We start from the raw sequence: 26,654 nt of genomic DNA, 5'->3' as shown, positions 1-26,654 counted from the left end.
TGTGACAAATGCACAGTGAAAAGTTAATGAGGAAATTTCACTTTGTGTTGGGAGAAAAATTCAGGTTGCCAAATGTCAAACCCCTCAGAATTTAATCACATAAATGGAATAAACTGCCTTCCAAGGAGGAGAGAATGCCTTTCTCTACTTCCGTGGCCGTTACTTCTTACCTTCTTTGCAGACGTTACTTCATACATCCCGAGCAAAGAACAGTAGATATTCTTGGATTTATTTCTAGAAAGAGCTCAAGAAATGCGGTCTCGGGGAATGCGGCTGTTTGGCTGGGAATAGAGGCTAGATTTCCTGAAGCTACCGTGACAGGTGTCATGTGATTGCTCGTTGTGTCTGGAACTATTCAAATGAAACACAGGAAGAGTGGTCCCACATAGATGCCCTTCTCCTGAGGACCAGCAGGAGGACTGAGGGGAACGTCATACAACAGCTTTCTACTCCTTCACAGACAACAGAATATTCATTTTGCTCTGAAGACTGTTTTCCTTCTGTGGGACACACTGAGGGAAGATTCTGATTTTGTCAGCTTCAGGAAAAGTCTGAGTTTAGGGCTGACTGAAACGACACTGGCCACCACACGCTCTATTATTCGGGACAAAAGTAGGTTTTACTTGCTGTCACTTTATCACACAGGTCTTGGCAGCATTTCTGCCACTAGGTTCTCTATCTTAGAAAGTATATATAGGATTATACTATTTTTGGTTCATATGAACTGTGAATTAGTCAGCAACTTTTAATGACTCAAATCCACTACTTCAAAAGGGTTATTAAAAGTCAGTAGTATTTCAAGGTACCTTGATAAGAAAAATACCAGGCATGTTTTTTTTTCTAAATTGAATTTGTTATACTTGTGTTTTCTACAAAGTAAGTCCCAGTTTTAACAATGAAACAGCATATTAAGCAAAGGTTTAGGAGAGGAAGTAGAAGTGACAGAGCTGAGGAATCTGGGATGGCAACTGAAACTGGGGACTCTTGGGGCACGCACTTAAAGTGACTGGCAAAACTGATGTGGCGTGGCTTTAAGATTCTTGGGGAATATTTTGATACTTTGAGGAAATACAAGAAGAAAATCGTTTTGAGCCAAAATCTTACATAGACCAGACTGTCTTCCAAGAAGCCATGTAGCTAACAGTGACCTTGAATTGCCTCTACCTCCACAGCGCTAGGTAATCATTGCACTAACTGAACTATACCCCCAGGTCTCTAAAGGAGTATTTTATTTAGTGACATTCACGTTTCTAACATACTAAACATATTCAACATTACTAAGCCTTGCCTGTGTTCTTCCCCGCTTCAATCTGAAAAGCCTGCTCTGCCTTTTGTCTTGCAAGCCCATCCTTTCTCCAGTATTTAAGACACGTGTTTCCTTCCAGAGTACCCAGAACAAGTGAAGACGACTTGCTTACCTCTCTGCGTACCGGAACTGTAGTCATGTTTTTACACATCAGGGCACATGGTCTCTTCAAATCTGTCTCCCCTGCGACATCAGAAGCAACAAGAAACCAGAACTACAAGTTTGTTATCCTTTCATTCTGAGCCTGTGGTGTGACCTAGAAGTTACTGGAGTTAGATTGATAGATTCGATGATATTGCAAGTGCTTGAACTAAGAGAAACCTTAGATCTTTCCTAACTCTGGTCAAAGGTGAATGAAAGACAGAACAACATGACCACAGAAGGCCACACAACTACAACATAGCCTCACCTCTGCATTTACTGCATGCCACACCACACCTTGAAAGCTCACCCTGAACATATCACATTAAGCACAAAAATTCCACTTGCTCATTTCCAAACCAAGATCACAAACTATTTAAGGAAGATTTAAGAATAAAAGGAAGGGAATGAAGGTTGAAATCAAACAATAAAATCTTCTAGATTAGGGTCTCTCAATTCTGAAACAACAGACACTTCGAGTGAGATGATTGTTTGTCGGGGAGAGTTTTCCAGAGGATTGTGAGATGACTGCATCTTTACCTTTTGCTCACTAAATGCTAGTAGCAAGTGACCTTCAGTCACTGCAATTAAAAATTTCTTCAAACATTGACCTGTGTTCACTGAGTGCAAAATTATTTCTAAGAACTACAGCCCCTATTGAGCCACCACAAGTGAGGCAATCTTCTGCATTGCTTCAAATAACCCATCAATCAATTATCATGTACACCACACTGGCTCCAAACCAATATTCTTTTATTAAATATAGAAGCCAAAGCCTGAAAGGCTTAATCCTCTTACATTTTTATTAATCCTTTTAATTAAAAGCAATGATGTTGTCACTTGGCCTATGGCTATGAAAGCAACAGTCAGAGGAGAAAAAAACCCTAGATGTAAATCTTCCAGTTTTAGAGAAATAAAGCACACTTCACAGGTTATAGACATAAGGTTAATACTTTCTACTTAGCTTTACTTTGTACTTGATTAAAGCTTCTTATGAATATCAAACACGGGAATCATAAATTCAAAGTTAGATTGAGTCTAAGAAAAGAAAAATTAATGAAAGTACCAACAAATATCTTTCCTTGACTTTGGCATATAAATTATAAAGCCTAAAAACGGGCTTTTTGTTTGTTTCTTTCTTTCAAAGGGAAAATTTTACTCATCTCTTTGCTTTGGAGTTTGTGACTGTCCTTCATCTTTCTCAATCCTGATTTATATTTTTGTTTTTTGTTTTGCAAGACAGGGTTTCTCTATGTAGCTTTGGAACATGTTCTAGAATTAGCTCTTACAGATCAGGCTGGCTTTGAATTCACAGAGAATCACCTGCTTCTGCCTCCCGAGTGCTAGGATTAAAGGTGTGTGCTACCACGGCCTGGCTCTGATATCTTATATTTCAATTGCTTGATGCTGTTGTTCTTTTTGCTTTCATTTTCTTTATTTTTCAGTTCTGGTATTCACTGCCAGTGTTCTCTTCCTATAATTCATTTTTCAAAGCATCAATATTCAAGGGCCAGTACTACTACTTCCAATTTTTGATATATAAATTAAAATTGGTAAAATATTTTTGATTGTGAGCCTAGCCTTAGATCTTCAGCCGAAAACTGATAAAAATATAAAGTAGAAAAATCTTAGAACACATCATTATTTGGTACAGTAAGACTTTATTATGACATAGTAGGCGGAGCCCAAAGCTGCTGAAACCATGCTTTCTGCATTGCCATGGTAATGAGAAGATAGGGCAGCACAGTAAAACTAGCAAGATGGGTGTTCTTAGATTCTGGCTTCCAGTTCCTAGCTCTTCCGTGATAGCCCTGGGGAGCAGATGTCCATAGTCAGTTCAGAACTAATGGCAAAAATACAATTAATTGTGCCATCCATGAGGACCACCAATGAAGTGAGCTGTGAATCTTAGGTGATACCATTGTGCTGGCTGTTTTTCTTTCAACTTAAGATAAACTACAGTTATTTAAAGGGAAGGAACCTCAATTGAGAAAATGCCTCCACGAAAGAAGACTGAGCAAGTCATGAAGAACCATCCAGTAAGCAGCACACTGCCATGGCCTGCATCACCTTCTGCCTCCCAGTTCCTGCCCTGCTTGAAGTCCTGTCAATGACAGACTACAGTGTGTAAACCAAACAAGCCCGTTCCTCCCCAGTTTGCTTCTGGTCAGCGTGTTTTGTCACAGCAATGGAAACCCCGACACGGTGGTAAAAACAAAACCCAACAGCAACAGCAACAACAAAAATCAGCTTCTTGAAAGAATAGATCCCTGTATCCCTACCCAATCACCTTTCTAGTAAGATACAACATGAATATAAATAAATCACAAATCATATCACGTCCACATACAAGTCTTCTTGGTCACCAGAATATAGCTGTGGGTTTAAATTCATTTAAGAGGAGCAGTTTATGTTCAAGTATGACGATTTGACCAGGAATCTTTCCCACACTGAAGTTACTGCTTCAGTATAGTCTTAACCTTGAATTCATGTGTGAAAAATTAAAAAAGACAAAGAGAGAGAGGTAGGCACATGTGTTTGATATCTTCCATTTCATAAGTTTAAGATTTGTCTGAGAATATGGGGTTCAGAGGTAACAGGCCAGGTAAACCACATCAAAGTAACCAGCTCAGCTCACTGATTAATGACACAGTGCGTAAGTTTAAATTTGTATTTAAGTTATATTGTTTAGTACCCCCAAACTTCTTTAAATATCATTTAAATAACCCTTACATTTATGATTCATATTTCTAATGATTAATATTGTATGAGTAAGTATTCACTTTATCTGAAATGCTGAAACTTCACAGACAAAAGACCTAATAATATTAATTCCAGATATCAGCAAACTGTATTACCAAAGGCGGTACAAATATTGCTACTGTATCTTGGAAACCTGCTATTTTATAAATAATAACTATTTGGGGGGAATATTCCCCAATTTTTTTCTCAGAGCTACCACATGTAATCCTACTAGCTACTCATATACAGAGCTCTAGGCAGCAAAGGAGGTGCCTACTTTAAGGGCAACTTCAAGGCCAAGACAAGCATGGAAGGGAAGTGCCTCCTTGTAGTCTTTCAACTCATGGACGATACCTCATTGTTAATTTATCCAAAGACAAATGCAAGTTCTTGGAAACAGGTAGCCTCTGTGTGAAGAAACACACAGCCTGTCCGACAGCATTTGAAGGTAGAAGAAGCAGAGGAAGAGCAAAGGTCAGCACATTCCGATGCTGTCTTGGCAACCTGATCCTAAACAAAGTACTGAGAAGGGAAAAAAAAGCCATTGCTAACCACATACCATCCTATGTTACCAAAGTTTCAGTGTTTGCATACATAAAAGACCTACAATCCGGCCGTGTATGTAGGCACAGTGATAGAGCATGTGCCTAGTGAATCCAGCAACCAGCACTTCTAAATAGACAGTAACTTCTCAAATTGTAGGATAATGCCCACAAGTAACTCTCAAGTTAACGAGCACACCTCTTCTGATTAGATATACAAATGTGTCAGTATCAGTCTTTTTGCAGTGACGGAAACTTGGACGTTTGACGTGGCTCATGAACATCCTTCTGAATCAGAGTGCGGTGTGATCGGCTCTTTTGAGGGGAACTGTTTCTGAGATACCACATGGCCATGTGAGGACTTCTAAGCCTCAGTAAATCATGGCAATAACGGAAAGGAAAAGAGAAGACAATAAAGAAAAGCAAACAAAAAGTACATATGGGAGCACAAACCATGATTAATATTTTCTTAACTAGTAAAGGGTAATTCAAGAAAAAAAATCCCAGCTTTTTAGCTTTTGGGGAATTAGAGAATACTGAATAATGTTCACACAAACACCAAACTTTCTACACCTCTCTTTCCACTGTCGTTTTCCAAAAGAGCCAGCCAATTAGAAAGAATGCTGGCAAGTACAATGATTTAGAAATCATTTTAAATTATATATTCCTCTTGAATTTATGATATTTAAACTGTTAACAGCAAGATAAACATGTCCTGTGCCTCCTGTTACATATTCCCTTTTATCTTTTCCCCAGTCCAGTGTTCTTGGCGTGGTTCTGTTGGAGTACACTCTTTCCTGGAGACCAGAGTGCCGCCCAGCCTTTTCTAAATCAGCCCTGACAAACCGCAGCAGAAATGAAGGGGTTTCTTTGTCTTTCTCATGCAACATCCTTTTGCACCTAAAAAGGACCTTCTGTTGGTGTTATATTTTTCAATTTAGATCTCTATGTCTCTTTTTCTCTCCAGCTGTTTGGTTTCTTTCCCTACATTACTTTCTATGCTTCTGTTCTTCTACGAGTCACTCCATGACTCGGTAATGTGGCTTTTAAAAGTTCATTGGAAGTATGACAAACTCCGTCAAAGATTTCAACCACAGAGCCACCTCAGCTGAAGTGTGACCGTACACACCTGTCAGCACTACCTGAGGTTTCATTGCTCACTGGGGATCAATGACAGCTCTCCTTTTTCTGGTCCAGCAGCTCAGAACTTCACCTTGTCTCACTATGCACTACCAAGGGAAAGATGTCAAATGTTTTGCAAGTAGGCTTGCCAAAAGGAAATATAAGTAACGTGATGCTAATAAAGAAAAACTCATAGGGCCAAAACTTGAGATCCAGAAACAATGTGGGAAATTCTTCCACTGTGGGGAAAGAGTAAAATGTCAAAGGAAGACAGGAGACAAAGGGAAGGAAGAGGAAGTTAGAGAAGAAACTAGAAGGCGCTTGATTTTGGAATATGCCATAGTAACTAAAGTTGCTTTGCATACAAATCTGATGGCATTCCACGCTTTCTGTATAGCCCACTCACTATATGTGAGTTACCTTTTTTGTCTCAATGAGCTTTTAAATAAAATCATGTAAAGAGAATAGCTATGTCTCTGAAATTATTGAAAAAACACACAGATAATTTTATCTGTTTTTTATAAGCGCTACATCCAAAGAATTAGCAACAACATCAAAAGTCATCATCAGGTTTTTGAGTTAACAAAAGTTCTCCTACAGATGTGCTTTCATTGGCTCCCACAACAATCCAGCATGATTCACAAGGGAGCATCTTTACAATAATGCCTAAGAGGTGAAGAGACAGGAACCTGAGGTATACCTGGGCATGTTAGTTTAAGCTGCCTATGATGCCCAGTGCCTTTCATTATAATATATTACGGGACAGTGTCTTTAAGAAAAGCAGACACAAATAAAATGTGCATTTGTTTCACACTTGTATTTCAAATCTTTTTAAAAGTCAGATCCAAGTCACTAGGAGAGATGAAGCCAATGCACATCTTCCTTTCAGAATTCTGTTTTCCCTTCACGCAGTTAAGATGTCTGGTATTATGCACAAAAATGCTGGAGTCAAACTGCATGAGAGAACACGTAACCAAATAGCTTACGAAGAGTTACAAGATTATTTGCAAAGAGATTGAAGTCTTGGAACTTGATGAAAATACAGCTTGATGGTATTCTAATCGTTCCCCTCCTCACTCTGTTTTTGATGAAAATTATAATTAAATGTAAACATCACAGCTTAATTGGTTTTTCTAAAGGAAACATCTTAATTCTGGTCCCATGCAATTAATCGCAAGCAAATATCATTTCCACTCAACTATTCTTTATTTATTTTGACAGTATTAGAGGCTGAATCCAGGGTCTGTACGCATGTTAGTCAAATGCTCTACTACAAAGGGACATTCCCAGCCCTGGTTCCACTTAGAACTGCAGTCTCACCAAGTTGTCCCTGGTGTGATGAACTCACTCTGCAGCCCAAGCAAAACTTACAGCTGTGATCCTTCTAACTCCTTCTCTGAACAGCTGGGGTCACCGGCCTGGACCATCAGGCCAGACTGCGTTAACTTTGGGAAGTCCTTTCATGGATTACTAAAGTCCTACTTTAGGTAACATTATTGCAGACGCATAAAGCCACATTGAACGATGCTTAGCAGCGATATTTCAGTTGCTGTGAAATTTGAAAGTAGCGTAAAAGATAAAAATTTCCCTCTTTTGTCTTTTCAGACCTCAGAAAAGTGAAAATATTCAGAGAAGCACAAAGGAAACAAAGACAAAGGTGTTGTACCTTTGAACTCTGCTTGTCAGCAGAGAGAGAGCAGAGAGACGCATCCCAAACTCAGGCCAATGGTAACACTTCCGGGAAGGATGGTGACATTAAACACACAAGGAAAGGCTACCTCTGTGGCTAACATCGTACAGACCTCAGTCACTGAAGGGATTTAGCCCCCCAAATTAGGAAGTCACTTACATTGCCTCTGACCTCCCATCATGAGGAGTGCAGGTGTTCCTTCTTGAGCTTCAAGGGCTCGGGCGGCCCAGGCATTGCCCCAACACTGCTTAGAGCAGTGGTCGGCCTGGAAGCAAACAAGCAGAGGAGTATCCCAGAGTGAGTGTTTTAAACTTCCGGAGGCACTAACTCTGCATCCATGTTTGGCCACATGCCATTTGAGACCACACCATCATCCCACCATAGCCAGAGAGGTTAAGGATGCCTAGAATAAACCACAGTTTTCCAAAGGTTGAGTCGGTTTAACTGGGTTATAAGCCCATTCCTCATGCTGCCATCCAATTAGTTAACCCTTATGGCCATATTATATATCTCTGCACTAAACGCGCTACTGGATTCTATAATAAGTCAGTAGTCATTTATGCCTACAGCCTATAAATGACATTGAGATGAAAATAGTATCATGGTGTAGGTATTTTAAAAACTCCCTATTAGAATATATTGGGTTTTGTTTATTCTATTAGGTCTTCAAAAATATAATCTATGCTGAGAGCTAAACCAGTATAATGGAAACATGGGGTTCTATTATGAAGCAGAATAGAACAGAATAAATGCATACTGCTTACAGCTCAGAGAAGCCAATTAGAAGTACAGGTGTGCTTCTCCTCAGCTCCCGCTAGGACAGTCTGAATCGTCTAGTTCTAGGATGCTAGAGATACACACATTTAATACTTAGGTCCCAGAGGTCCAGGAAATTTCGATCTTAGACGTGTGTGTATGTGTGTGTGTGTGTGTTGCCTGTGTGCCATGTGTGTGACGGGTGCCCAAGGAGGTCAAAATAGAGCACTAGTCCCCCAAAACTAGAGTTATAGCTGGTTACTGGTTATGAGCCACCATGTGGGTCCTTCAAGAACAACAGGTACTCCAAACATCTGAGCCACCTCTACAGCCCTGAGTAACATGAACCCTTGATACCTCTGAGGCTTATCCAAAAAACAAGGTTTGATTCCACATTATAAGCTAACCCCAGCAATTTGGGAAAGTCAAACGTACTCAAAACACAAACTGGAGAAAATAAAGCAAAACCGTAGGTTTAAGAGACCAAGACTCTTAGTTCAAAGGTTTGACCCTATGACGTCACAAAAGCCTGCTGTTTCCTCCTTAAATTGCTTCACTGGGTATGTGGTTCTTGAACATGCTGGCTTCATCCACTGTTCATGGCTTAATGTCCTCCAACAATTTTGTTCAGCAAGAATTAAAATCTACCTGCTTGAAAAACCCTAACAAGCTAGGACTCAAAAGATGACTACCTTTCCCTTTGTTCTAGCCAAAGTCGCATCCCATTCATCTGAAACTTCACTCCAATTTCAGCCATGCAGCTGCTTGGTTGTCGCTGCTGGAGGAGCTGCCTACCTTCCAGGACCCTCGCTTATTGGTCTCTTCTCCAGATCCCTCTTTTAGAAGGGAGACGCTTCAATGCCCCATTGATTTTCTATAAAACCTAAATAAAATTGTCCTTGAGCAGCAAACAAAGTACAGGAGTAAAGGAGAAATCATTTTAGGCAGTCCTCTGCCAAGTCGTGCTAATCAGACCTCCAAACAACCACTGGTTAATTTCTCTCTTCTTGCGAAAAGCACAGTGGGAGAGTCTGGACTATGCTCTTGGACCGCTTCTAGAGACACTTTCTGCATTTCTCTACTGTGAAATCAACAGATTAACCGAGACAAGCCAATGCATTTATGTATGCGCAAACAGAACACAAGGAAAAGTCACCCTTTAAATTCCACAGAGCATATGAAATCACAATCAATTCTAGTGCACTAAAATTTAGGAAGGAAACACACAACAAAACAAACAAACAAACTCAAAAAAGTTTTAATGTCACCAGAGTGAAAAATAAGCAAAAGAAAAAAAAGTGATGGAAATATCCTTTCGAAAATAGAAGTGCCAATAATCGTGTGGCCTTTTGTTTCTCTTTAATAATATTCTCATTTTTTGTTGTGACACCAGGTCTACTATTTAGCCTTGTCTGGCCTGGCCTTTGCTGTGTAGACAAGGCTGGTCTTGAACTTATCAAAACCTGCCTGTCTCAGACCCAAAAGGGCTGGAATTAAAGACCTGTGCCACCAGGTGCAGTCTAGCCTCAGATGTCTTGACGCTTGTGTGATGACAGCTTGGACAAAGTTTCAGATATGAGTGTGACTACAAGCAGTAGAACCATCGACCTGAAGCTAAAATGTGGGTCCTACTCCTCGCTCTGCAGATGACTTTAATTTTACTCTGCCTGAACCTCCTTTTAACTATCAAAAAAACCCCACTAAAACCTATATTGAGTTTTCTCCAATAACTTATTGTAAAATTGAAGATATGTGCACAGTTGAAAGAATTATGCATAAGCCACATATTCCCCCAACACGCATTTTACCCGGATATGTTTCCCCATTTGCTTCATCCCGTATCTGTCTTGTATGTATCAATCTACCTTGGTTTGGGCATATTTTAAAGTAAATCGCTAACATCAGTATACCCCCCAAATATTCCTTCATGCTGTCTGTCATTCACTACAACCCTTTTCCCTGCATTATCTAAACTTTAGGTGTTTAAAACCCACAGGCATTCAATGCTCATTCTCTTACCTTTAGTTGTCATCCAAACAACAGAAACCAAGAAGGGACACAAGTCAAAGGAGAATGGATGTATTCAAACAGGGAAGGTGGCCTATAGCTTGCAACTCCTGAGAGTATGTGCAGGGGCAGGGGCCCGGGGGAGGGGGAGGACACCCCATCCTGGATAATGCTCTCTAAGATCCTATAGCATCTGTCTGTGATGAGATTGTCAGAATCACTTTGCCTCTCACTACACAGGAAACCAAGCCAATTTCTCCAAGTCTGGAAGTTTCACTGGTAACTTACTTAATAATGGTTTGTTTACTGTCCTTAAGGCCACCCTGAATTTGTGGCTCAGAAACTTGTCTTCTTAAAGTGGTTTTAAAGAGCAGTCCCTCGTTTTCAACATAGGGCCAACCTAGTCACAAACTGGAGTGAGCTTTCTTACAGTGTGCCCGTTCATTGCCAAATAAGATATTAACTCAGGGCAAATATTTACTTAACCATGGACTTGTCTATGTGTATAAGAATTATCATTTCTAATTTTAAAAAAATCTCTCTCTCTCTCTCTGGATAATTTCTAAAAGATTTCTCATTTTTTGCGACCTCATTCATTTCATTGATAATGTTGAACGGGAGAGAAAGATAGCAGCATTAAAACTACAATGATATGAACAATGAACACAGAATTCAACTTGAAAAAAATACCATCTCCCTGAAAAGAAATATATAGTAAGGTTGTAGTCCATTAGATTACTTCATCAATTTTGCAAAGCTCCCATCCTGACCATAATATTCAACTCAGATTGCAGATGTTCTGCAATTCTGGGTACTTACAGGGTCCTTTATGAATAGTCGGTCCTTGTTTCTCTCTCACTTTTTCTTTCTTTCTTTTGCTTCAAAATGAATTTATTAAGAGGAAACTTCAGTTCAGGTTAGCAAAGAGTATTCATCCCTAATACATAAAGCAAAATCCTAATGCTTCTCAAAATGAAAGTTTTTGATAACCAATGAAGTATCTATCTTCCCCATCTAACTTCATCTAACATCAAATGGTAAGCAATAGTCAAAATGTAGAGGAACTGAACACATTATATAAAATACTATTAGGCTTTTTATATAATGTGTGTCTGGAAAAAAACCTGATTTTTGTGTTTTTTAGCTAGGGTTCCATGTTCAAACTATCCCATTACACATATGCAAACATTACAAGTTCCCAAATCTAAATTGCATTCTAAATACAGAACTCTCAAATTTTTCTATTTAACAGGCTTAAAGCAATACAGAGACAGAGTTTGGGAGATGGCTCAGCAGAAAAGAGCACCTGAAGCTTTTGCAAAGGATTGAAGTTCAGGTCCCAGCACCCACTTTGACAGTTGAGGGGCTCACATCTGCCTGTTATTCTGGCTCCAGGGGATCTCATACCTCTAACCTCCTAGACATTTGTACACATTCATATGCGAACATGCCACATACAAATAGGTAAAGTAAAGTAAATATAAAACAAAGAACCACACAACCACACAGAGGCTGTTGTGTTCAGTGTATGGCATGTTTGGGTGAAGAGGGGTCCGATGTATTGTGAATCCCCCTCTGTGCTTGGAGGGGTCCGATCTATTGTGACTCCCTCTGTGTACTTGGACAGGTCTGATCTATTAGGTATCCCTCTCTGTACTTGGAGGGGTCTGATCTGCTGTGAATCCCTCTCTGTACTTGGAAGAGTCCGATCTATTGTGAATCTCCCTCTGTGCTTGGAGGAGTCCGATCTATTGTGAATTTCCCTCCATACTTGGAAGAGTCCAATCTATTGAGAATTCCCCTCTGTACTTGGAAGAGTCCAATCTATTGAGGCTTCCTCTCTGCACTTGGAAGAGTCCAATCTATTGTGAATTCCCCTCTGTACTTGCTTAGTTATTTTAGTCACATTATTGATCACCAATATTACCTAAAATAGAGTTTGTACAACAGGAATGTCCCAAGCTAAAGTCGAATAATCTAGGAGTAGCAGACTTGGATACTCAGTTCTGGCACAGTTTAAACCAAGAGTCTATTCATTGCTCACGTTTGTGGAGAGGTAATTCTAAGAGTTTGTTGAGTAGCTGTACAACTTGTCAGAAGAAACGTTGATGTCCTTTGTTCTGGATTGCCTTCTCATGGAGTTGTTCGTAGAGAACAGGTCAGTCAGAGACAGCCAAGGACAGATTCACAGAGGGCCAGTACATGCTCTCTCTCTCCCTTCTCTTTCTCTTTCTCTCTCTCTCTCTCCCTCCCTCTCTCCCTCTCCCTCTCTCTCTCTCTCTCTCTCTCTCTCTCTCTCTCTCTCTCTCTCTCTCTTTCTCTCTCTCTCTCTTTCTCTCTGTGTCTCTCTCTGCCTCTCTGTATTTCTCTTGTCTCTCTCTGTCTGTCCCTCTCCCTCTGTTTCTCTCTGAAGCAATTCTTAGCTGTCTTTGCTTACAACCTATTTAAAGAATTTCCCAAACTCAGTGCCCTTCATGGCCATACAAACTCAGTGCCCTCCATGAGCACAGAAAGCTCTCTTCATTCTCAGGATCTACCCAACCAACTCTATGCCACCCCCAAGGATTCACAGGACAAGAGCAATTCCCACAGACGTGGAGTTCATGACCTCATGCCCTCGGCAGTGCCGGGCCTAATAAAGGTTTTGGTGTCTAAAAATATGAACAGGATTACTGCCAGAACCTGTTGAATGGTAGCAGCTTGCTCGCCAAGGGGTGAAGTCTCATGCCTCCCACAGCTCTGCACAGACACTGTCATTATCCACATTTGGTGTCCTGCTGCAAAGGCGGCATCGCTGGGTTTCTCTCGCGCAACCCTCAACTAGCCTGATCATCTCGTCCTCATGTAACTTTCCTGAAATCAGAGCACTCTGTGGGGCTGAACGACAGCAGCAAGGACATCCACAGACACATCCACAGATCTTCCTTGGTCCTTTTCATTCACGTGTGTTCTATTTTACTAAGCTGTAGTCCCATTTTGCACATAGACATATATTATCGCTTTCCTAAGTACATATTTAATGTAAAACTATGACAGAGAACATATTCTCTTGGTTATATATTATCTAAAAACACACTAAAACTATTTATGAAATATATTTATGTAGGCGTGTTATTTACAAAACAAAAAATCAAACATGAGTAACCTCAAAGCTCTTCCAAGTATATACAAGTAAAGTGTTGTGAGTAGAACCTTTGGTTTCTTGATAAAGCAAGGAAAAAAGCAACTCTATACAACATCGCACACTTGCCAACAGATTACAGACATCTAATGGAGGTCGTGACTGCCCATGGCAATTAGACATGTTTAAAGTCTGCATGTAATCTCTTACTCCTACAATGAGCTATTAAATTTGGTGGAGAATTGCGGAGATTTAACATGTTGATTCTCTTGCCATTTGGTAATTTACCCATCGATGCTATAAGATAGAAATAAACTGAAATATAAATCCTGTATATAATAGTTCAGTTTCACTGACTACCCAGAGACAGTTGTCATTTTTTCTGTCGGCAAATTAAGGGTGAGGTGGAGGGTGGATGGGCTCAGTAAAATGGGATGGAGACTGGGAACACAATATTAAAATATTTTCAACTAGACCTTCATGCCTGAGCAAGATCTGCTTTGACCTGTGTGTTTCTTAGGTGAGAAAATTATATATCATTTTATATGCTTTTAAGAGTTCTCTGTAATTAAGCCAGAAGTTCTAAAGTAATCTGTATGGGCTGTCTCAAAGAGGAAAATAGCATTAAGAGGCATACAAGTAAATTCAGCTTTCAAAGGGTCCTCTGCTACTACCAACATAGGTAGGAACATGGAGACACTCACTGCTTCTTCAGCATCTAAATCATGCTTAGCATACGTAGACATTTACTGAATATTCACTAGGACAGTTAACATAATTAGCTTTAGTTTCATGGAACGTTCTCATCACAGCAAACACTGAACACTGTTTTTTAAACTGATTTGGATCTGTTATTCAAATAAGATACATATCTGTTGGGAAACTTGACTAAAATCTCTTAGTTCTGAAACAGTTTGGAACGGACATGTCATTGTTTCACACTGTGTGTGGTATAATGATGATTTGAATAAAAATTTTGCTTGAGGACTATGAAGTAATTAAAGTAGTTCATTGATTAGAGAAGGAACAATCAGGAACTCAGCCCAAAAGATTTTTATTTATTATATGGTAAGACGAGGACCACTTGGGGACATACAATTCCAAACCTAATTAACTATGATGTCCTTACACAACTATAAGTATAAACAGATACATTCTCTGGTATATACACGTATTCTTGTCATAATTCATTCTTGATACTAAGGTTTCTAAACAAGGTGCCATAATGAACTGCTACACAATAATATAATAATATTTTGCTTAGCTCTTCCTTCTCAACCTCCCAGACCATTGAACTAAGAAAAGATCCATATAGGAGTTTATATCAGATAAAGCAAAGATTCCTGAACTAGTTAAGCACAAAAGCTTTCTTTTCCACAGGGATCTCCAGGTCCAATCCAGATAGGAAGTCCTGCACTCTGTTCAATACATCAGAGCCTGCCACTCTAAGAAGCTCCTCCAGGCAGATTTAAGATCATATTCATGGGTTACAGAGACAGGGTGGCTAACAAGAGAAGGAAGAAAGGTCAATCAAGTTTTGGAATGAAAAGTGTAAAGCAAGAAAGGATTGGGCCAGAACTAACAGGCCTCCCAGAGTGATAATTAGAGAAGAAACTCAAGTCAGAGTTTCTAGTCCAGCAATGTGAATAAGACGATACACTAGGACCAGGAAAACCCTCAGGAAACTCGATATTTGCACTCATAAATTGTTAAGCCAAGAAAAAAGTGCCTCTACCAGAAAGACTATTGTTTTGCTTTCTGTCTATGGGAAAAAAATGTAGTGTTTAAGGACTCCTTTGACTTAAATGTCTCCGTAGAAAAAAGAAACACTCTCAAACAGGTCCATGTATTACAGTACATTTGAACCTCAGGGCACTAAAGCTAAAGTAATACACTTACACAGAAGAATACAAGGTTGGGCTTTCTTACGTCAAGCAGGGGTGGGGCACCAAGTTGAACTATTACCTCCAAAAGAAAGTCATGATGATCCAGAAAAGAGAGAACTTGACAGAAGTCAAACCGATCCTGGTTTCTCTCTCTGGACAACCTAAAGTCTATCACCAAATGCCTTGTGTCAGAGAAGGTGTACACAGTTTCAAAACACAAAAAGCATATGTATTCAGCAGTTAAGATTGGAGGTGAGATAGAGCTCAGTGGTTAAGAGTACATTCTGCTCTTGCTGATGAGACTAGCTTGATCCCTGCACCCATTTTGTATAGCTCAAAATTGCCCGTAACTCCAGTTCCAGGGGGAATCTGACACTTGGAGCCATGTGGGCACTGAATTCCTGTGCACATACATGCATACACATAATTTAAAATAGTAAAATAAATCTCTAAGTATTTCGTGTTTCATCTGACAGCAGATATATAGTCATGGGGATGGTGCTTGCACCTGACAAATCCCAAGTCTTCATAGATAAAACTGGACAATAGGTAGTAAGTAGCAAGAACTATTTCAAGTAACTGATTATTTGAAATAATATAAAATAATGTATAACTGAGCTGCATTACAATGTAGCAGTAGGGTTACCTGATTTCCTTGGACACAGTAATATAAACATTTGCTTTTATATTGGAGATACAAAAAGGTCCCATATTCTGGACTGTGTGGCTCCATTTAACATCACAGAATGTAAACACTATTTTGTTTTAGGGACTTTGGACAGTCTGCCAAATGCTATAAAAGAAGAAACTCAGATTTAGAGAACAAACAGATAGGAGCTGTATCTTTCTCTTTGTGTCTAGCAAGTTCTTAAGTGAATTTTGACTTTAAGTGGTTCCCATTTTCAATTTTGTTATGAAATTATAGGAAGTAATCCATAAACAACCCAAGGACGTTGGAAGGAGGTCTGGTCTTCCTCCTGTTCTTGCCTAACCTGGACCCTAGAGTAAGGCCTGCATGTGTGTGCTGCCTCAGGCTTTTTAATGAGCATGCAAATCCTTTCCTCCTCGTGAAAGCCATGTGCTTACCAATGCTAACCTTGAGAAACTCCTTTCAAGCTCTCACTCCTGTCTCTATGCAGACAGGACTGGTGCCCCCATCTTGTCTCTCAGCTAATGTTTACACCCTCTGATGGCTTCCATCGTTATAGACCACACCAGGTCTATGTCCTACATGCTCCTCTCTAGTTTCCCCTAGTGTCAGTCACCTCTCTACTTTATTCTCACCCCTGATTATTTTCACTCTAGAGGTTAATTGAGACCTTCGGCAACATGCATCAGCGCATGTGGTATTGGGATAAAGACTGTGCTGTTGTTGTAAAATCACAAGGAAATCCTCCACTTTCTTTGGTCTCAGCTTCTCCAAGAAGAAGCAGAGGAAGGAGATGGTGGTAGTGGAGGTGGCTTTCTTTGTTATTATAAAAACCAAGTGAGCACTCTTCCACACGACAGCTAAAAGTGTTTGTCACTGTGGTACAAAGAAAAGATTGGCTTTGCTTACGTGGATCAGTGTTTGTTATTGCACGAGGCTCAGGGACTGAGCTCAGGAAAAGGCTGTCTATTTCCTCACAGTTCTCCAGCTTTTCCCCTCCAGTTGGCTTTCATTTCGGCTTATTTTTCAACAATTTTTAATAATATCAGGTTCCTTATTAATTCCTTCTCACCTTTTATATCCAAAGCATTGCCATATTTCAGAACAAAGATCCTGGACCATTTCTCTTCTTTCCTGACAACCATCCTCCCACTGAAGAAACCCAAGGTCACCACTGTGAGTACCTACATTCCAAGCGCAGATCTCAAGCCTAGATTCCACTATGAACTTTAGATTCAAAGGTCTAACCTAACATCAGCGTTACCGTTTATGACTCCCCCTTTTAAACCCTACACTGGGGCTCATTGATATGGTCAGGTATTTCTGCCTGCAAACCACGTATGCAGGATCTGAATGCTTCCTCCAGCTCTGTTATTGATGTCCTAATCTGCACTCTGCTCGCGTGCTGTCTACACACGGAGAGTCTTAGTTTATCTCTGCCTCTGTCCTTGCCCCTGCCCCACCTCACGTATATTCACTGACACATGTGGAGTTTCAGAATCTAGCCTCTCGTCAGTCATATCTAATTTTCAACTTTCTTTACCTGGTATCATTTCACTTGACATTAATTGGTGTGTCTTCTCTCTCTTTTAATGGATGATATAATATGAAAATTAGGTGGTTCAAAATTGGAAGCCCTCGCATATCAAAGCCACTTAGCTTCTTTAAAAGTAAGATTATTTTTTAAGCAAAAATAAAGTTTATCATAAAAGGTTGAAATTTGTTCTTGATACATGAACATCCTTTGGTAAATATAAGTTACTAGAAAATTACTTAGTATTCATTATAGTCCAATCATTTTCAACTACTTAAAGCCAGCTCATATCTGTTTATGATGCATTCACAAAGAACACACACACACATGAACACACACATGTGCACACGTACATGCGCACGCACACACATGTGCACGCACATATGCACACACACATATACACACACTTATACATATATACATTCAAAATTGAAATTATCTCAAAGCATAATCATGTCATCAGAATTTTTGAAGGTTTTTATTTCATATGCTTTAGCAGCAAGCAATTGCTAAAATTGATGTATTCTGGTTTCTGAAGAAAACACAGAACAACTCTAAGGCAAACTCACAACTATGAAACTGAAGTTTTGGAAGTGATGCCGGTTCTTTGATGCACCATTCCATAAACACAATGACATCAGGGGAAAGGAGAATTAGAGAAGCTCATAATACTGACTCTCAATCACTCCCTGTGACATTTTACTAAAACGTGGATCTGAGTGGGAATTACAAATATCTGTGTACATAATAACATATGTACCTGCATAAAAATAAACACACACATGTGTTTAACAAGCATGCGTGTGTGTGGAACAAACATGCACATATCAAATCCTATTTAAAAATCTTTGCAGTTCTTAACAGTTCATGTGCAAATCTCACTTTTACAATTATAATCTAATTATTATTCAAATGAATAATCCCATGATAAAAATGTTCATTATAAAATAACTGATATTTCCACACAGACTTTACTGTTATTCTCTTAAAAATTTTAAGTTGATGGTGGCATAATGGCACACGCCTTTAAGCCCAGCTGTAGGGAGGAAGAGGCAGGCCAATCTCTGTGAGTTTGCATCCAGCCTGGTCTACAACACAAGTTCTAAGACAGCTAGAGATGTTACACAGAGAAACCCTGGTTTGGAAAAGAAAAAGTTGTCAAAAAAGTTTGCAGGGATTTATTCCTAGTTCTCCAAGTAAAACAATACAGTTCCATGATTTCTTTTTATTAAGTTACAAAACATGCAGACCACTCTAATTCCTCTTTCTATTTCTTTATCCATCATTAAATAACATAAAATATTCCTAAATATAAACTACTCAGTCTGTATAATGCTATTTGTAAATGTTTTCGTGCCAAAATAGATGGGAAATGTCCATGAGGCCTCAGCCCTGCACAAAAAAAAAACACAGGCAATCAAAGAATTCTGAGCGTGAGAGGAACAGTCTTCCCCAAGGAAGAGCCCACCAATTAGTTGTCCAATTCAAAATAACTAACTTCTAAAGTTCCTTCCCTATGCTCGTTCCTAGAAATGCAACATAATTCAGTCAACCATTTCCCTCATGGTGAACAGTGCCAATGCTTCCAGGCTTATTTTTTCAAACAATGCTTTGATACTGATTGACTATCAGATTAATGAATATACATTCTAATAATTCAGGTTTTGTTCTTGAAAGCCACTGGGTAGTCTGGATACTTTAGCTAGGAATTCTACTTCTTAATTTGTTTAAATTTAGCTTTGTTTTCATGTGTCTTCTTCTTCCATATCTAGGTGTGGTTATCTCCTTCCTCCCTCCCTCATTTAAACTTCAGCACCCTAGTTTTCCTTCACCGTATAATCATTTCACTTGAGTTCTATTGTTACTATTGTTTGCTATTGGTTCTTTCATATTTCCTAGGTATGAAAATTCCTAGAGGAGAAAATTACAGGAGAAAAATGTTTAATGATCTCCAGATCAATGGCCACATGAAGATTGGCCCCATGTTCCACACAGGCAACAAAGGAGGAGATACAAGAATTTGAGGACAAGAGCATCACTGGGGCACACTGAGCAAAGCTAGCTAGTTTCCTTCAGGGTTCCTTTCTCAACATCTCACTTTCTATGGACATTGATAGATTATATCTTTCATGTTCAGGACCCATGCTCACCCAGTAAAGAACATTTGTGCTTCCAAAGAAAAGAGAGACAACAGTCTCAACTGAAAGAAACCACAATGGCATAATTCACAGGGAGCTATAATTAATCCATGAAAAGACGAGTGTGGGTCAGTGAGTAACCCTCCTAATCAACCCCTATTCAGGTACACAAGTCACCACTACTAACTCCACCTATTTGCATAATTGGCTCCAAATAGGTTGAATATGATAATTGGCATTATTTTAAGACTTCAGAATAGCCTTATTCTATGAGGACTATAATCCCTCAACCGAACATTCACAGCTACGTTTCCACAAATTAAAAGAATGAGATTTTGTTTGAAGCAATGTAAGTGAAAGACAATGTTGAAAACTGTGACTGAACATACCACTTAGCTAAGGCTGAAGTAGCATTACCATCAAGCATGGAGGCACATGTAATCCCAGCACTTTGGAGGCGAAGGCGAAATATTACAAGTCCCAAAAGTGAGCCTACATTATAGAATAAGGTTCTGTCAAAAAGTAAAGTTAAAGTAGTAGTTATCAACACCTCAGACTGGTCACAGATGAGACATCTCAGCAGCTGAACAACTTGCTGCTCAAGCGGAGCTCAGAAGTTTGGGTCTCTAGAACCCCTGTCAGTGCCCGAGAGCCATAGCACTTCTCCTGCAATTGCAGCTTCAGCCGGCAGAGACAGATCATCCATGGAATAAGCTGGTTCACTAGATTATCTATGTCAACAGCCCTATGTTTGATTGAGAGGCCATATCTCAATATGAACAATAAAGGATGATTCCTGACATAACGTCCAGCCTCCATCCTTCACACACACATACACCTTCATGTACACACACATGTTGGCCTTCCCAAACAATTGACAGTGTTAGATACACTAGTTTTTAAACTCTCAGATTGATCAATCCATGAGTTTTAGAAACAGATAAGTAAGATGTTGTACATATTTACTATAAAGCCACATATAATGTAACCATAGTTATAAGATACGGCTGCTAGAAGAATTGGAAACAAAAGAATAAAGTCAGTTTTAAACTAAAGACCTTGGTACTGCACGGTTCACATAATTATTGAGTTCTATTGTCCTCTGAGATTCAAAGAAGAAAAAGAAAACAAAGAATAAGGCACACTACAGTTGGAAAGGCTGAGAAAATGAACTCTCACAAATTAGAAACTAAAATGTATAATGAAGAGTGAGAGTTAAATTCGTACTATCACCTGGTACCTGTACAAAGTGTGATTTTTCTGGATGCGTTAAACTAAGTATCAGGAGTGGAAGCAAATGTCACTTGAGATCCCAAGCAAACACTGGTCCAAACTGGTAGACGTCTGCTGAAATGACGATGCCATAGGAGCTGGGATATGGCTTTATTGTAAAGTGGTTCTCAATATTAGTGTGCTCGAATCCAACAGAAGCAACAAAAAGCTTCCAAATGCAGGAAAAATGACATATATAAAATTCCCTCAGTATCTGAATGCATCAAAATTAAAGAGAGATGAGAAAGAGAGAAAGGAAGAGAGAGAAGAGGAAGAAAAGGAGAGGATACTCAGACAAGATTCATCCCAGGACTCTAGAATATTGATAAACTGTAATTAATAAGCAAAATTACGTGAAGTTTAAAAATCCAAATTTAAAACTTCCAGTATTATTTAATCTGATAGATAGTATCTGTAGTTTAAAAGACACAATATGTGATATCTGATAAATAATTGATAGCTACTCTTTAAAATTGAGAACAGGGCAAGCAAGAATCACTTTCATACAATACTAGGAAAGAACTAGCCTAGCAAGAAAAGTTAATAAACTCAGAGACTGGGAAATACAAATGAAGAAGTAAGACTACATGCTTATCTACAACAACCTGATTTCATATGTGGGAGGTATAGGGAAAATCATTAAATTAATGAGAAGAGCTGAATACACACCTCATACTCTAGTACTTGAATCTAAATTCAAGACCTACCTCGGATACATGGGAAGAACAGGGACAGCCTGGGCTAACAGAGATTCTGTCTCAAAATACGAAGCAAACAAACAACAACAGCAAAAAATTTAATGTAGCTAATAGGAGATTGTTAGAGATTTGATAGATGAATAAAGTAGCAAAGAATAAGATACAGTTCAGGTTAGAGGGATAGAGGTGGATCAGTGGTTAAAAAAAGTTGCTGCTCTTCAAGAAGAACCAAGTTTAGCTTCCACTGCCCACACTGAGCAGCTCACAACTATCTGCAGCTCCAACTCTGGGCAATTCAAACCCTTCTCCTACACTCTGCATGTACCTGCACTCACATGTACACATACCCACACATGGGCACATATACATACATATAGTTAAAAACAAAATAAATCTGAAATTAAGCCAATGTATTTCTCTATAGAATTAATAAATAGTTTAAATTAGAAAAAACATATAATATATGATAGAAAAGATGCTAATAAACTTATCAAAACTTACAAGCATAATAGTTAAACAACTTTTTAAAAAATGTGAGTATGGTATATAAGCAAAGGGGTCAAAATCATGATGGGGAAACTCACAGAAACAGCTAACACAAGCTAGTGGGAGCTCACTGACTCTGGACTGATAACCAGAGAACCTCCATGAGACCATTAGACACTCTGTATGTGGGTGACAGTTCTGTGGCTTGGGCAGTCTGTGGGGCCACTGGAAACAGGATCAGGATTTATCCCTAGTGCATGAACTGACTTTTTGGAGTCCATTCCCTCTGGAGGGATACCTTGCTCAGTCTAGGTACAGGAGGCAGGGGCTTGGGCCTGCCTCAAGTTGATATGCTGCACTTTGTTGAGTCTCCATGGGAGGTCTTACCCTTTCTGAGGAGTGGATGGGGGTGTTGGATGGGGGAATAGTAGGGGGCAGAGGTGGAGAAGGGGAAGGAGGGTGAACTGCAGTTGGGATGTAAAATGAAAAGAAAATTTAAATAACTTTTAAATAACTTTTTAAATGTGTGTATAGATAAGATGAATGTTCATGTGTTGGCTAACACATATGTAAAGGTGTGTGTGTGTGTGTGTGTGTGTGTGTGTATGTGTGTGTGTATGTATGTGTGTGTGTGTGTGTATGTATGTGTGTGTGTGTGTGCACATAAACACTCCTATGTGTGGAGTCCAGTGGCCAACTTCAGATGTATTCCTCAGTTTCTGGCAGACTTCTTTTTACAGACTAGCTCTTTCTCACTGAACTGGCAAAGCCATGAACTTCAGGAACCCAGCTGTCGCCACATACAGACTACCCTGCTCTAGTGGTGTCGTGTGAGCACTGGGCATCCAAATTCAGATTGTACAGAAAGCATTTTATCAACTGAGCCATCTCCTCATCTCCTTAAAACTTATTAAACAGTCTTAGGGAAGGCATGAACAACTACCAACTGCATACAATATTCATCTATTAAAAGATTATCTTAAAAATAGTTCTTTTCTAAATTAACCCATAATAATGTGACTCCAGCCAAATGCAAAGACTTTTCAAGATTTTCTCAAAGTTAATATGGACTACAAAAGTCCGTATTTATTCAATATATTCATGAACATAAAGGGGCCTGTCAAGAGTAACCACGAAGAATTGTGTGAAAATCAAAGGACTCTTAAAAAATCAAATTTATTTGTTTTCAAAATACAACTTTGGTTTTTATATTGTTTCTCACTCTGCTTATTTTCCCCAGCTTCTTTTCTTTCCTTCTTTAGGTTTTTTCTTTTTTGGGTACATATGGGCATGTCTATGTGTATGCATGTGTGTACACGTGTATGATTATGCACGCATGAGTGTATGGAAAGCTTTGGCTGGCTTTCCATTGACCCTCAGGCATCTGCCTGTCTCGGCTCAGCAAGCATTAGGATTACAAGGGTGTACCACCACACTGCTTTGCATGTAAATACTGGCAATAGAACTCAGGTCTTCCTGCTTGTAAGAACTTTTCTCACTGAACAGGCCCAGAGCTCAGACCCTTTGTTTTTACTCTGCTGATCTTCAAACTCGCATCCTCTATGATGTCTCTGGTTTCTTAAACTCAAAAGTTTCTCTGCTATGACTCTCAGCACTACCCAAAGTCAGCTTGTATTAGGGCGTCCTTGTTCCAAAGCCCAAAGTCATGCTGTTCCCACTTGTCCTCCACCTACTACACCAGACCACTTACGTTCTCATGTATCTTGATATGACTGCAATCAAACCAGTCATCTGCTTTAAATCCTCAGTAAGCCCCCTTCTCACTACAAGCAGGATCAAGTTCAAAGTCTGGTGTTAAGGATCCTTGACACTGTATCATCCGGAATTATTTCTTGCCAAAGCATAAACTTTTACACACCCTCTGTTCCGTTCACATTGAACTGATTCCCACTTCCCGTACTTTCATGAAAGTCGTGAACTTTCACAGCTCTCGCTTTAATCTTAGTTATTTGGCTCTAAATTATGGCTCCACCTTTTTAACAGGAAAAAAATTGCATAACGTCCAGCTCCAGCTTAAATGTCACCTTCATGAGAAGTCTTCTTTATACCAGAGGCAGAGAATTCCGTCTTCAGCGCTAACACAATATTTTGCTTATTACATTTTGATATTTACAGTTGAAGAGTTTAGTGCTCCATTCCCCAGATATGAAATGAAATCCTTGCAGGAAGGACACGGAACTGTTTTGAAACCACCAAACGCATTCCTACAACATATTAGGTACAATATACTGTTTATGTTCATTTGCATCACACAACCTATCAGGTTACCAGACCTTGTGTCTTTAATTCATACCTGTTTTGTGAACGAGATATGGCTATCCTTGTGTTATAACTGAAAGCCCTTCAATTCCAAAGCATTGTAAGTAGATCAAGCTAATATAATTTAACACCAAGAGCTTTGATTTGTACATATGTCTCCTCCTTCACGATACCTAGTGTTCTTTATATTAAATTACAGTGGGAACACTCCTGTTACTAATTTCTACTGGACTTCCTTATTTATTGATATAAAAACCTCAAGAATAAAACTTCCTATGACAATAATTTAAGTATTTTATTCTTCATCTTAAATCGTGTTTTGCATAAAATAAGTAACAACAGAAGATAACTCTTTGCTAAACAATTCATATAAAATGAAGGTTTATAAAGTTCAATGTCATATAGATAATTAAAAATATATGATATATGTTGGTGATAAGTTGAAAAGTTTTTCATATATAAATGTGTGTGTGTGTGTGTGTGTGTGTGTGTGTGTAATTGATTGATTAAAGGGTCCATATTTTAACCAGGTGTGGTGGTCCACACTTGTAATATTAGCAATTGGGAGGTGAGACAAGAAGTGTAAGGCCAACCTTAGCCACATAGTAAACTCAGGTCAGTCAGGCTACATGACATGTTTGTCTCAAAAACAAAAACAGTAATACTATTTTCATATGCCCCACAGTTTGTAAGATGTTTTAAGGCAGTAAAATCTGCTGAATTTCCTTACCTATATCTCTTATTCACTCAGTTATGAAAACTGACATTAAATAGAGAACATTTGGGTTTTACTTTTTTTCTGGCCACACTGCACTCACTTGACACTGAAACCATTTTTCCCACGAAGCAAATCCAATAGGATGACCTTCCATTCTGATGATCATACAGCACCAACATCTCTAGAGAAATATGGGGATTTATGCCCACAGTTCTTCCTATTCTTTGGCTGGTAAGCAATTAGTGATAGACTTAAGCAGAAAAAGGAGGGTGGAAATTTAGGTCCAAGTTATTTTTAAGGCTATCACTTTTGTGAGATATTATCTTACCGTGTACCTCTAGCTAGCCTGGATCTAGTTTTACAGACCAGAGTAGTCTCAAACTCATAGAGATCTACCTACCTCTGCCTTCTGTGTGCTGGGTTTAAAGGTGTACACCACCACGCCTGGTTTACAAGGCTACTGTCTGATGTAGGGAAGGAACCTGCAGGGCCTATGACCATGTGGTGGCCTCCACAGTTTGCCTGAAATATTGAACCAGCGGCCCTACATGCAGTGAATCAGAGGTAGCATCCCTTTCTTTCTGTTCTGTTTCCAGGGCCCATGCATCCCACAGCTCTCTGATTCCATTGCAATGAAGCTGCTCACAGTGCCAAGGACACTGGAATTCAGGAAGTGTTAAGGCTCAAATAGTCTTAGGCATTTCTATCCCTTGGAGACCAAGGCCAGCGAAAACAAGAGGTATCCCCTGCATGACACATAGGTACAGGGCACAGCCAGTTCTTGTGTGCACAGTCCCGAACAATCAGGTCAGTTTGTTTGTCAGGTACTAAATCACAGTCCAGATGAGTTTACGTAAGAAAGCGACAATTACATTTACTTTACAGAGTCACAGTAGGACAGCTCGAAATCAAAGGAACAGCCTTTCATTTAATTTATTTTATCACGTTTCTGGTTTTCTCGTCCGTAAACAAAGAAAATGTGAACCATGTGCCCTTAGATCGACATAAGAAACACGCAGTGTGGAGTACAGAGATGTGCTTTATCTACTCGATAACATGGGGAGAACGTGGCAAGCTGAAATCGCAAAATCAAGTTGCTTAAGATAAAGTAATAAAAATCAAGACTGGTTAATATAGGCTATTCCCAAGTAATTTCTTAAGGAATTACAAGTTGCATCCAATCCCAGTTTATTCCCAAGAATCAACATCCGCAGGGTACTCACAGGCAGTACTCTTGGCAGAGCTTTATTCTTTGTGTATCTTGACTAAAGAAAAAAATTCTAAACTCTAGTTGTCATAATTTATGATAGTCAGTTTCCATTTTCAAAAGCTAACCTGAAATAACTTTAACGTACAATTATGTCACTATTATACACTAAAGCTAAGTTTAGTATGCAGTTATGCAACTAGTGTATAACCATGGATATAAACCATTATCTGTTCACAAAAAATAAAGTGAGGAATTTGGGGAGATGGCTGAGTCATTAAAGCACTTGCCATGAAACTGTGGGGAACTGCGTCCAGTCTGTAGTACCTGTATTAAAACATGCAAAAACGTGCAAAGCC

The 26,654-nt window shown here is 39.2% G+C and overlaps 1 protein-coding gene across 2 annotated transcripts in view; it reads right to left on the bottom strand.

Moving 5' to 3' along the window:
* Tll1 (tolloid like 1) overlaps positions 1-26,654 on the bottom strand; it is a 184,123-nt gene that overhangs the window by 144,514 nt on the left and 12,955 nt on the right. The window contains exon 1 of one of the 2 annotated variants that reach the window (XM_087900745.1): positions 7,703-7,803. The exons of the other annotated variant lie outside the window; for it this stretch is intronic. Within the exon in view, the coding sequence (XP_087756871.1) occupies positions 7,703-7,724 (22 nt within the window). The 5' untranslated portion in view covers positions 7,725-7,803. Of the gene's footprint in view, positions 1-7,702; positions 7,804-26,654 lie in introns of those variants that run through there. 2 annotated transcript variants of the gene reach the window in all.

Source organism: Myodes glareolus, chromosome 23 (genome assembly GCF_982192425.1).
Source record: "Myodes glareolus chromosome 23, mMyoGla1.1, whole genome shotgun sequence".
In the NCBI taxonomy this organism is placed as follows: Eukaryota; Metazoa; Chordata; class Mammalia; order Rodentia; family Cricetidae; genus Myodes; species Myodes glareolus.
Note: the sequence above shows the minus strand (reverse complement) of the source record. Positions and strands in the feature narration are given on the sequence as shown.